The sequence below is a fragment of the Setaria viridis genome, chromosome 2 (genome assembly GCF_005286985.2).
Source record: "Setaria viridis chromosome 2, Setaria_viridis_v4.0, whole genome shotgun sequence".
Lineage (NCBI taxonomy): Eukaryota > Viridiplantae > Streptophyta > Magnoliopsida > Poales > Poaceae > Setaria > Setaria viridis.
In genome coordinates this window covers 33,998,342-34,011,433 of record NC_048264.2, presented here as the reverse complement: position 1 = coordinate 34,011,433, position 13,092 = coordinate 33,998,342, and the positions used below count along the sequence as shown (strand labels likewise).

The following is a 13,092-nucleotide window of genomic DNA, read 5'->3' as shown; positions in this document are numbered from 1 at the left end:
ATCTCTAAAGTCTGAACTTTTTTTTGTAGCGTAGGAATCTCTGTACTTAGAGCGAGCACACTGTTACTTCTGATCACGTTGCAATCCTATTTGTCCTATGACTTTTTCCTCGCAAAGATGTTGCAGAAACCTATTTGAGTCTCTAACGGATCTCGGTGTCAGGCAATGAATAAACAAGTCTCCAGTCCCCATACATCTTGTGACTTTGCACAAGGGTTTGCTTAAGAACGGTTTTGAAAGCGCAAAGTGCGCCACTGGACTCGAAAAAAGTCAGAAGCACTTCATGCAGCCGAGTGACAGTTTGGCAATTGACCTTACAGTAAAATTGAGGCGTTACATCCTATTGGTTAGATGGTTCATGAAGGGCCTGCCTTGAATACATAAATTTGGATGGATTTCACAGTGAACAATATATGTGTATAAGTGTATTGTTCTTGCATGATTGAAAATCATTTCTTAAATGGGGTCTAATTGTACTACCACTAACAAGCAGTGCAATTTACTCAAGAACAGAGCAGAAAGCTGGCCGAACAGGCAGGAGAAAAGTGCAGCTGGCCGATCCCCGGCCAGCTTTCATCATGCACCATCTTCTTTGAGAGCGCGCGGGCACCTACTACTGCCCCCGCCCACAACAGCTGCCACTCATACGAAACACCTCATTGTTTATTTTTATTCTGAAATGTTTTCTCCCGCTCCACACGAAAGAACACCAGCGTTTTATATAGCAGCCTCCTCTTCTCAGCGCTCCCTGCGTGCTGCCGCCTGGCCTCTCTTCTTCTCTCGTTCTCTCTTCCCTGCTCGGCTCAGGTCTGCTCCCCTGAATTTCTCTCTTTGTTCTCCAGCATTTGCAATGCAATAACATTGTGCGATTAGGAGTGTGTTTTTCATCTTTGCAAAGTTCTAGTTCATTGGTTAGCTTGGAATTGCCATGCTTGCATGCATTGTGATGCTTGTGTATCTTTTTCACACTTGATCTTGGGAACACGAACATATCTAGCACGCAATGATATTTCTTCATCTTTAAGTCGAAGCGAAGATCGTGTAGGCTCTTGAGTGTTCATCTCTGTGTAGTTGGTTGGTTCGATCTTGACCTTTTTGTATTGGTGCTGAGATGTGAAAGTTTCTTTCCCCTTCTTTTTGTCTAAGCAACATGTCGTATCATTTGGTTGGCAGTTGCCCTCCGGCAACGTGCCATCTAAACTAATTAGATCTAATGACCCCTCTCATATCTGAAATTTCTTTTTTCCCCCTGGTGATAGCGAATGAATGAATAACCAAATGTTCAAACTGTATGCTACCAAGTAGACCAGTAACGTTACAGATACATAATACCATTGACCTGCAAGTTCTGAACACTGAACTTTAAGCATAATTTTGGTCATTGTGATCAAAGAGATTGAGTTATCAGATAAAATTCTTGTAGTATTCAGCATTTTCAGTTTCTGAATTTTGAAGGTAACCATACTTTTTTGCATGATCTCATCAGGTGCTTGGATCAGAGAAGAAGAGCAGCTACGCAAACGCCGCATGATGGGGTCCAAAGCTGCCATTTTTGCCACGGCCGTACTGGCCGTCCTCTTCTCCGCCCCGGCACTGGCTCAGAAGAGTAGCCCGCCCGCGCCGGCGCCCGTGTCGCTCCCGCCGAGCCCGGCACCGGCGCCGGCGCCGCACTACGTGGACCTCGCGGAGCTCCTGAGCGTTGCCGGCCCGTTCCACACGTTCCTCAACTACCTGGAGAAGACCAACGTGATCGAGACCTTCCAGGGCCAGGCCAACAACACCAAGGTGGGCATTACCATCTTCGTCCCCAAGGACTCGGCGTTCGCGGCGCTCAAGAAGTCCACCTTCTCCAACCTCACCTCCGACCAGCTCAAGACGCTGCTCCTGTACCACGCCTTCCCCAACTTCTACTCCCTGGCCGAGTTCAGGAACCTGAGCTCGCTCAACCCGGTGAACACCTTCGCGGGGTCGCCGTACACGCTCAACCTCACCGACGACATGGGCAGCATCTACGTGCAGTCCATGTGGTCCAGGCCCAAGATCGCCAGCAGCGTCTACGCCACCAAACCCGTCGCGATCTACGCACTCAACAAGGTGCTCCTGCCCATGCAGCTCTTCAGCAAGGACCCTCCGCTCGCGCCGGCGCCGGCGCCCGCGCCGGAGTCCGGGGCGTCCGACGCTCCCAGCCCGGCGGCCGGCAAAGCAGGCGGACTGACCGGCGGCAAGGATGACTCGACGAGCACCGCGTACAAAGCCGGTGCCGTCAGCGTGGCCACTTCCTTGCTGCTAGCCGCTGCAGGGTGCCTGATGCTCCTGTGGTGAGACTTGAGGGTTCATGCCATCTGTGACCACAGTGTCCGTGCTTCCGAACACTTGATTTCGTTTTTAATTGGTTGATGGAATCATTCTTTTGGACATATATGGTAGGCATGCCGTTAGGATCGAGTTGGAGTATTTTCACGTCACATTACTCTCATATAATTTCTATCATCTTTTGATGGATGAGTGATTCGATGAATACAGAAAAAAGTTTTTCGCTGCTAGCACTCTTCTTCTAGTCTCTCTATGCAGCTGGTGGTCAGAGACACATAGATAGTTGTTCAGTTAAAAGAACTAAAACTGCTTGCAACACGCAGCTTATCTCTGAATTTTCTGAATGACATTATTCATCTATCAACCTGTTGATGCCCACTGGACACGTGAGACATGGCCCAATGAGAGACTGGGTCTCAACTGATGAGTTGTTCCTGGCAGAAACAACATGCTCAAGATCACAACTTGTTCATTGAAGTGATTGTACGGAACTGAAAGATCGATGCATATGCTAAACATACTACTCCTACTTTATTCAGTTTTTGAACTTGGGGTGATTCTTGCCTTTGGCATGCCTATAGTAATAACCGAAACTTCCATGTGCGTTGTGTTCTCACACGCAACTAATCTTTGGTCTGAAGAATCTGTTTTCAATAAAAGATGTCTCAGATCTTGGGCGATCTGCTCAGTTCTCCTTTTGACCTAGAATAATTTTTAACTACTTTAATTATCTAAGTTCAACAGCATGTGCTTGTTTTCCTAATGGTGTAGGCATGTCAACAAGTGTAGCATTTAATCGCAGAAAATAAATATGCTACACTTGTTGACCTCATAATCTTTGTTTATCGCAGAAAATAAACAAGTGTAGCAGTATGTGTTCAGAGTGGATACATAATAAATATGGGAATACATTCACAAGGAACAAGATATCGCAAAATACGATGCAGATCAAGGACCCCGATTGCTTCTCTCGCAGCTACCGGGAGTACCATCCATCATCCGGAGTAGGAGTATATAAATTTGCAGTCCAGTTAGGCAGTAACGTCTTGTGCTTGTTTGCTTCTGAAGTTTGATCTTTTGGGAAAGCTGCCTGGCATGGGTAAGGTCCACATTGCTGCCTAGCCGCTGCTGCGAGGCTCAGGAGCAATGTACGAAATAGCAGCGTACAGTAAGGCTATAGCGGCGTCATAGTGATTGATACTAGCTGCCGCTACAATAACATTGTACTAATTAGCAGGCTATAGCGGTGTTATAGTGGGCTATAGTGAAGCTATAGTGATTGAGGACAACTCTATACTAAGGGGGTGTTTGGATACTCTTGCTAAACTTTAGTAGCTAAAGTTTAACAAAATTTAGCAACAAATTTGCCAAACACCCTTGCTAAACTTTGCTAAACTATGACTGCTAAACTCTAGCCCTTTAACAACTTTTTAGTTGCTAACCTTGTTAAACTGGGGGCTGGACATCATTTGCCCCTCATTATTGCTTGTCTGGACCCTCCCCCTCGCATTAAATAAGGGTAGACAGGTCTTTCTACACCTCATTAGATGCTGTTTAGCTCATGGATCCAAACAGCCATGGTTAAAGTTTAGCAACTCAAGTTTAGCAAAGTTTAGCAAATGAATCCAAACAGACTCTAAATCTCATAGCTCGCTATTTTGTACATTGCTCGGGAGGCTATAGAAACGAGCCCAAGCTCTTGTGCCTGGTTCTGATGCCCCGGTGTTTTGGGGGAATGTTTGCTGAAACCCTGTAAATATTGCAGCTGCGATGCTAATCGTGTGATGAACTCCCAACGGATGGTCTACATTAACTTGGGGTGTTTGGATACCCCTTGCTAAACTTTAGTAGCTAAACTAATTTGCCAAACATCCTTGCTAAACTTTGCTAAACTATGGTTACTAAACTTTAGCCCTTTAGCAATATTTTGGTTGCTACACCTCGCTAAACTTGGAGTTGGCCACCCTTTGCCTCTCATTATTGCTTGTTTGGACCCTCTCTCCTCCCCCTCGCATTAAATAAGAGAGCATATAGGTCTTTCTACACCTCATTAAATGTTGTTTAGTCCATAGATCCAAACAGCTAAAGTTTAGCAAAATTTAGCTATCCAAACAGACCTTTGGATTAGCTTTTAAAAAAACATACGTGCTGGAAAATGCACGGCGAAACTTTTACCTTGGGGAACTGCCGTGCACCGTGCGGCGTTCGCGTCCTACGGTTCCGCGAATCCTGGGATCCTGTCTGCGTACTAGTATACGACGACCGCAGGGGACAGCAAAATCCAGGCGATAATTGTAGCCATTAGTGACTGCAAGCCTGCACGGCTGCACCTGCGGATCACAGATCGAGCCATCAGTTACAGTACTCCTTGCTCGGCGGCGGCTTGCTCGTCAGCCAGCTGCTGCGCAGCGGGGTTTGTTTCGCTCTCCACTTCTCCAGCATGCATGGGCCGGCAAATTGCCGGGCCACATTCGCCGGGGGAGGAGGAGAGTCCAGGCTACGGCGGGCCGGCCGTTTCCTCTGCCCTCGGCCGTCCGTCCCCTCATCACGTCACCTGCCGACCTAGCGCGCTGTCGCATAGATTCCTCGCAGCAGTCTGACAGACTTGTTTTCCCACTCGAGATCGATCGATCGAAAAGGAAGAAGATGCCCTGCATAGGAAATCAACCCATCAAATCAGAGGAAACAAAGGTCGTGATCTTAAAGAATCCAAGCAAGCAAGGAGGGGCCCGGGCTACAGCCTACAGAAGACGACTGTAGCTATCCAACTAGGAGTAGTACTAGTAGAAAGAAGTAGGGGTCGCCGCGCCGCTGACGCTGAGTCGGAGGCGGCATCGAGATCGGCGCGCGGCGGTGAATGCTCCGAAACGGAATAGAAGCAGCCGCGCGCGCGGACGGGGACGAGGCATCGGCGCAAGAGCCGGGCCGATGTCGCGGGATTCGGTCCCCGGGAAACCCCCCCCCCCCCCCCCCCCCCCCCCCCCCCCCCCCCGCACGTGAGCGCCGGGCCCCGGCCGGCCGCGCGGGCCGCGAGACGGAGCACGGAACACGGGACGGCCTCCACCTGCCACTGTGCCCGTGGTTCGCCCGGGGCCGGGGGCGCGCCGCGGAACACCGGAACCCCCCCGACCGTCACGGCGCGCGCCGCGCCCACCACGGCCAGTGCCAGGCCGAGGCCACCAACAGAGATCAGAGATGAGATGGTCGCGGACCCGCACGGCATGTGGCGCGGCAGAGGTGCGCGCGGAGGAAGGGGTGGTCCGGGCCGGCCGATCGATGGCTCCGGCTTAGCCCTTGCTGTGGCGGTGGTGGTGGTCAGGTGGTGCACGGTGGACCACGGTTGATCGTCCTTTGCGCAAAGTTCACCCCTGTTTCTTTTTCTTACAAAGGGCCATAAAAGATGCACTCCCATTTTAGGCATCGTTCTGAAAAGGTCGCACGAAAAGCACACTGTTTACTTGTTTATCTTTGGAGAGTGTATACTATCGCTATGTGCATGTTTTTTTAATTTTCACTTCCTATGCATCACCATTATCGTGACCAGTTTCGCATTTTTGGCTAATCCATTGTTCAGTGGCAGGTGGTATTTGTTGCCATGGTCCATAATAGTTATTATGTGTGCATGTCAAATAGGATGATACTAATGCCACAAGATCTAGCCCTGTTCATGGTTCGGTCTCTACCCGGCCAAACCGTGGAACCGGACCAAAGCAAACCAGGTGGGACGGGTACGCACAGGTTGAGCTTTGGCCAATTCTAAACCAGCTAACTCATAGCGATCCTTATCGAGGGGCTGAGGCGGCGGCGCCAACGCGTGCCTGCAAGTGATGCGGTTTCAGCGACGGTCGTCAAGGGCTCAGGGCGTCATGAATTGCCTGAGTGTCACGAACGACGGTGACCTCAACGTTCGGCGTCGCTGACGGAAGATCCTGGTGACCGGGAGTGCAGGCGCAGTTGTAGGCGGCGGCGGCCATTTAGGGCTGTTGAGCGGCAATAGGAAGCGCTTAGTCTGTGTCGCTAAAGAACAAGGCTATGTCCAACGGTGAATAGAAGAGGAAAGAACTCCAGGTAGAAGACGGGAGCAACTCACTAGCAATATGGAGAACGATGATGTGGCCTAGGGAAGAAGACGATGGTAGGGACACACCAGCAGCGATGTTTACAGCATGCGATTGAGGTGTCAAAAAAGAACGATGAAGAATTGATGATGTGGATCAGAAGACCAATGAAGTTCTGATGCTGCCGCTGCAACGAATAATCAACCTTGAGGAGTGTCTACCAGGATGGTCCGTATCGCCGGCCATGGCGTCGACGGCGCTGGTGACGATGCCGCGTGGAGCCGCTGCCGATGGTGGGGATGACACCGGCGCGAGGAAGTCAGCGTAGAGTGTGGGGAAGGCAGCAACGTCGTTGATGGCACCTAATTCCAGCTGCCCATGAGTGATTCTGCTGGAGAGAACTTATGCCGCCGTCGCCTCCCCGGCAGTGAATTCGCGTGGTTTTTTGCTGTATAATTAGCACTCGATTGAAACCGGTAACCGTCCAACCCATCGGTTTCTAAACCGCCAATGGAGCTCCCTCACAGCTTGGGTTGGTTTTTAACCGGGAACCGGGTAAACCGAATCCCCCTACCCGCACACACACACAACCAAACAAATTGCTTGCGGTGCAGCTAAAGATATCTATCCTGTGACAAAAGAAGCGTGATCATGATACTACGTGGTGGTAGTGGTTGCACCTCCTGTCCTCCTCCCCACTTGTCCCGCCGGTGCGGACCGGCGTACGGGCCGAGCCCATGCGTGCTGCTCCACGCTTTGCAGGACAAAGATTTTCGACGAGCATAACGAAAGTCACCACCGGCAGAAGAAAGGGAACCCTCCCTTTCACTGTTTGGGGGAAAAAAGAGACGCCTCCGTCGTCCCTCTTTAACGTGGCCCCGGCCTCCAACCCCTCTCTTTAATCTCGGCAGGCAGCGAAACCTTTACCCGGAGAAGAGAAAATCTTGGCACCAAAACCAACGCGTACGTACTATACCCTGCTTGGTGCCTCGGTCATCTGTTCAGCTGAGCTAACCAGCTCTCCTGTGAACGCACAACCGGAACGGTCGACGTCCGTGCAGCCGCTGCGGTGGTCTACGCGCGTCGTTGTTGCCGAGCGCGGCGCGGCCGTTGGGTGCCGCGCGCCGTGCCGGCGAGGAATTTCACGCGCGCGGGTGGTGGTACGCTGGCTGCCAGACTGCCACGCCAAGGAAGCCGAGGGTACAGTGCTGGGACGGAGCGCGGCAGCTGGTCTTGTCTGGCTCGTTTGACACCGACGCACGCGTGCACCCGTCGCGGTTGGGAGCGGATCCGGACGCGCGCGCGCGCAGGACATGCCCGTGCAGGCCGTGCCGGGGCGCAGATGATCTCGGGGCCGGGAGGGAGATCTCCTGACCCGGCGCCTCTTCCGCTTTCCTGCCCCCGTCTTTAAAAGCCCCGGCCCTGAAATATTCCGAGGCCGAGGGCACAGCTATTAGCGCATCTCCATTCTCAAACCTTTCTCCCTCCCTCCCTCCCTCTCTCGCTCCCCAGCCATACTCTCGGTCGTCTCGACTGGCTGCTGCCTCGAGCGCGCCTTCACATTTGCAGCTAGCTAGCAATCCGCCCTCCCTGCGACGACGACATGGGCAAGGAGGAAGAGGGCGCGCGCCGCTCGGCGCCGTCGTCTCCCGCGAGGTGCAGGAGGCGCCTCCCGTGCATGGCTGCTACCACCGCTCGTCGTCGTCGCCGGCTCCGGGAGGCCGTTCCGGGCGGCGGGCGATGATCGGGTTCGCCTTCCTGTTCGGCGTGCAGGATGCGCGGCCTGCGGGGATGGTCCGGCGGGGGACAGGCCAAGGAATGGAGGGGATCGAGTTTTGGTGGTGGTCGGAGACTAGCTAAAGGCTGAAGAACGAAGCTAGCAGCTAACCGGTGGTGTTAGGTCTCGGTCGATCGGCGGCATACATGGGAAAGCCAGGCATTTTCTCGCAGTTCATCAAGTACCTTCCGTTAGCTTTCCTCTCCATGCATGGTGTGGTGGTGATGGTTGATTGTTAAGTAGTTCCTGTTGGCATTGTGTGCGTCTTCTCTTTTTCTCTACTAGTAGTAGCTTGAAGAAGGGGGTCTCACCGTCTCACTGTGACCAAAATAGTGGAGTAATGTATATCCGCATTTTCTCGAGGTGCGATGTATACAACCTGCTAGAGGTTCCTTCGTATTCTCTCGATCTTCCCCTTTTGTAAGATTCTACGTAATGCATATGTTCTCGAGAATCACCGACCAAATGAGCATTTTTTTTTACGCATGCTACATGATGAAATGTTAGGAATAATGTGTAGCTAAACTTGCGGTGTTTTGCTACCGAATTAGTGCAGGGATCCAGTTATCCGATTGATAAAAACTGCTGTTTGTTTTGCACTATCTAGACGGGCGCTGGCGCTGCGTTTCTGTAACTCGCTTGCACTGCCCGTTTGTGCCGGCGATGTCGTTCTGTAGTTTCTTTCTGAGATAACTGCGCTACTCCCGTTCCTGTTTAAGGTGCACAGCCATATAAGATTCAAACTTTACAATTTTGATCAATAATTTAGCCACAATTTTTTTAATTTTGTAATGTAAACTTACTAATATGGTTGGATTTGTAATTAAATGTACTCTGATTATAAGTTTATAACCATAATAATATAATATAAAATAAGTGAATGGTCAAAGTTTAATTTGAAAAACCGTGTTAAGTCACATCGCGTCTTATAAACAGGAATAGAGGGAGTACTATATAAAAAAGAATTGCGAAGATTCATAATCCGCTATATCGTCCCAGTCAAAACTTTTCATTCAATTGTGACTGTGTACCACCGCTGTCGCAAATTCCAGTATGCACATGAGGATGAAAAGGCCTCCTCGTCCACCGTATGCCCCTGCCATCAGCTTTGTTGCATGTAGAATTAAAACGAAAATCTCAAGTATTAGCGGCAGACGAGGGACGAGATTTTTTTTGAGGCACGAGGACTGTAATGCACATGTTCTTGATAGTTGGTGATCAAAGTACTCCAAGCGTGAGCCAGTCGTGAACACCACTTTGTATTTTATATTTTTATTTTCATGCTTTCCTTCTAATAAATTTTCACGGCAAAGCTCTTTCCGTTCCTTTGAAAAAAAAAGCAAGCACTTCACTACAATATGTAATATCAAGGCTAGATTATATGAAAATTTAGGTCCTGTGCTACGCTATAGGAGCCACGGCACCACAAGTTTGGACCTTGTGCTCGCTTGGTTAAAAGTGTTTGATAGCCATACCAAAGCCAAAGCAAAAAAAAAAAAAAATGCGCATGCATGTTTCTCAGCACACAGTCCGCAACGCCGGATTTCTATACCACAAGGTTGGCGCCGCCGTCCAAACATACCATGGTCCTAGTTCATTGTTCCATGTTACCGTTTCCAAAGACGCCATGTCATATGAAGAGAGAATGAACGATAAATTTAATCATTTTATCAATTATGTCTATGATAATATATAGGCCCAGAACATGTAATAGTATGTGGTTTTCGTGCGCAAATCAAATTAACCATGTCTCCACGAAGGTACTGCTTTGATCTCACGTAGTCACGTCCAATCTATACTTTTACTGCACCTTCAGGGATCGAGTAGTAACTCACAAGTCCAATCAAGCCACATTGCCGAATGAGCGGTTAATTTGCGCTGCACGTACACTTTGCCGGTCGGCTCTGGCGTTCACGTACGTAATTTCTTCGTTCCCCGCCCTGCCTGCGTAGCATACGTACGCTGCTGCCCGCTAAATCTAGGAGAGGATCTACGTACAGAGTGACAGAGCGTTTCGATAAGATCTCGTCGTGCGTGCACAAGCCTGACAAGCGCACGTACCAGAGATCTCTCCCGTCGTCGGAAGCGCCATTGAAGGAGCATAGATAACGAGCTGTGGTACCGTACCCGTTCCTTCAATCATCTTCCGTGTCATGCGCTGCGTTCGTTGTCCGAGCTAGGTGCCTTCAGCGTGCGGTCCTCACCCTTGCCGACTTTTTTGTATTTTAGCTTTTTTCGTGAAAAAATCTTACAAATAGATCCCTGGTGAAACCAATTCTGAAAATAGACCCTTAGCTTGGCGCCAGGCTGGCTGGCGCCAAGATCTACGGCGCCAAGCCTCGGCGCCAAGATCTGTGGCGCCAAGCCTTTTACCATAACGGCGCCCCTTCCTTTTGCGCAGTTTGATTTTGCATCTCGCTCAACATCTCGCGCCGGCCCGCTCCCTAGTCCGCTGCCGCCGCCGCCGCCGCCCGCCCCCAGCCCCGCCCGGCTCGCCCGACGCCCCGCTGCCCGCCGCCCCACGCCCACGAGCCGCCCGGCGCCCCGCGCGCCGCCCAGAGGCTTCCCGGCGCCCCGCCGTGCGCCCGCCCGGCGCCAGGAGGCGGCCCGCCGCACGCCGCCCCGGCCGCCCCGCCCGGAGGCCCGCCGCACGCCGCCCCGGTGCGCGCCGCCCAGAGGCGCCCGGCCCGAGCCGCGCCTCCCCGCTCGTCGGTGCCCCCCGGCCGGGCTCCAGCGCCCGCCGTGGCCTGAGGCCAGCCGCCCCCCGTCCTGTGCCCGCTCCCGGCCGATTGAAGGTAATTAGTTGTAGTATAATGTAGATAGATAGGTTTAGATAAAATAGTAATATTGATAAATTAGAATAGTTAGGTAAAATTTAGATAGATAGGTAGAATTGTTAGATAAAATAGGTAGATAGATAAGTTGACAGATAGATAGAATTGTTAGATATGATAACTAATAGCATAGTAAACTAGTTATTACGATATTTAGTTAAGTAGTTGTATAGGTAAGTACGTATGTACATATTAGGTGACATAGTTAGTTAGTATATGTGACATAGTTAGTTAGTTGTATTTAGTAGTTAGTAGTCAATTGATACTGCCACGACGCGAGACGTGCACGTTCCATCCCTACGCGAAGGAGGCGTCGGTACGTCTAGCCAAGGCCCCTCAGGTTCGAAATCAATTGCATCCGAGGAAGACGACGACGACGACGATGAGCAGAGGGCCGAGGAGCTTGGCCCGTCTCAGCTCCAGGAGGCTCCCTTGACTCAGCCTACACAGGTTGTAGGGGGCACTAGACTACGTCGTCCACGTTCTCCTTACACTCCAGGCACCGACGCCCTTGGTCACAAGGGTAAGGGTAAGACTAGGAGGCAGTGACGATTCTGATTGCGAACTTTGTATCATATGGACTATTTGTATATATATGGACTTTCATTCTCAACTATTGTGGATTCTATTCTGAATGTGTCATATGCTTGTGTCATATGCTTCTATGCTTGTATGTTTGTATTTATATTCACTATTCATCTCGTAATTTTGTATGGATTGCATCAAAAAGTAGGGGAAATTCTGCCGAAATTTCTCTAACAAGTACCATTTTTTTTCTACGGATATTTCAGTAGACTACGACTTCGAAATGCATTACATCGCAAAATGAACATATGTCGTCTACAAATTGCGTGTCCATACTTAAAGTGCATTATTACATGACAACATAATAAAAGTCTCACAATAGAAAATATTGTTCATAAATAAAGCATAGAACTAGAACCTAAATATGGCTACTGAGTGCAACGAGGCCACTTTCCCTTCCTTAAGGCATCGGGATTCTCCTCAACCGCTGCTTTCGCTCGGCGTGCCCGCTCAAGCTTCTTCTCTCTCTCCTCCCTGTTCGCAGCAACCCGCCTCCTTTCCTCCTCTTCCTTGTGCTCCTTTTTCGCAGCCTCCTCTATGAGCCTCTTCTCGTACACCTCCTTCCTCTCTGCATCCCAGCGCATCATATACTCCAAAAACTCCTTGTCTTCGGGATTGATCTCAGTGTCGATCCACTGCTCAAAATCACATAGCGGTGGAGGGGTCTACAACAAATGCAATTGTTATAAAACAAAAAAATTATGGACAATAATTATAAGACAACAACATTTCCTTACCAACATGTTAATGCGGCGCTGACGAAGTGTAGGTTCAAACGCAAAGTTGGAACACATCCAATACCTCTGCCTATACGTGGCATGTTCTTCGGACTTGGCTACCTTGCAAGGATCGCCGCAAAAGCACATCGGCACTGGAACACCACTAGGCAGAGGCAATGGATCGAACGCATTTCCGGTCTTCTTTGCGCCATAACTACAATTTAGTTTATTTCGTTCTATGAATCAAACGCACTTAACAATAAACCTACAATTAAGGTTTTTTCATTTGATCCAGAACAATGAGTATATAACATAACTACGTGCGTTGAGATTACCTTAGTTTCTTAGCTTTTCCACGCCTCGGCATCCTACATTTGCATGAAACCCTAAGTTCAAAAATGCAAGAAATATATAACGAATCGATGTGAAAAAAAGGTACGACGGAGAGAGGATACCTTGCTCTTCAGGATCCACGGATCAAATGAAAGTTTCCTAAGCTACAATGTCGATTCGTAGTCTAGGGCGAAGTAGGGAGAGTAAAAACCCGAGAGAGTGGAGAATAATGAGGAGGAACTCTCGGGCAGGAAGAAGGGGCGGTATATATGGAGGAAGGCTTAGCGCCAGGATGGCTGGCGCCAAGCCTCGGCACCAAGATCTATGGCGCCAAGGCTTGGCGCCAGAGATCTTGGCGCCGAGGCTTGGCGCCACAGATCGTGGCGCCAAGCCTTGGCGCCACGTCAGCGGGCCGGCGCCACGTTGGTGGCGCGGTGGGGGGACCTTGGCGCCAGGATTCCTGGCGCCAAGAC

General features: G+C 50.3%; 1 protein-coding gene and 1 long non-coding RNA gene across 2 annotated transcripts; one reads left to right on the top strand and one right to left on the bottom strand.

Moving 5' to 3' along the window:
* The first annotated feature begins 649 nt into the window (after positions 1 to 649).
* On the top strand, positions 650 to 2,543 carry LOC117842448 (fasciclin-like arabinogalactan protein 7). The gene is made up of 2 exons (XM_034722912.2): positions 650 to 807; positions 1,487 to 2,543. Exon 2 carries the CDS (start codon positions 1,528 to 1,530, stop codon positions 2,320 to 2,322), a length of 795 nt encoding a protein of 264 aa, XP_034578803.1. The 5' UTR covers positions 650 to 807; positions 1,487 to 1,527; the 3' UTR covers positions 2,323 to 2,543.
* A 9,278-nt stretch (positions 2,544 to 11,821) lies between these two features.
* Positions 11,822 to 12,783, bottom strand: LOC140222002 (uncharacterized). Its single transcript, XR_011897500.1, has 2 exons — positions 12,622 to 12,783; positions 11,822 to 12,500 (listed from the first exon to the last, which is right to left on the bottom strand). It is a non-coding gene; the product is annotated as an uncharacterized lncRNA (long non-coding RNA).
* Positions 12,784 to 13,092: the final 309 nt, after the last annotated feature.

Coding starts and splice junctions, on each gene's coding strand:
- LOC117842448 (XM_034722912.2), top strand. CDS start 1,528: ATGATGGGGTCCAAAGCTGCCATTTTTGCCACGGCCGTACTGGCCGTC.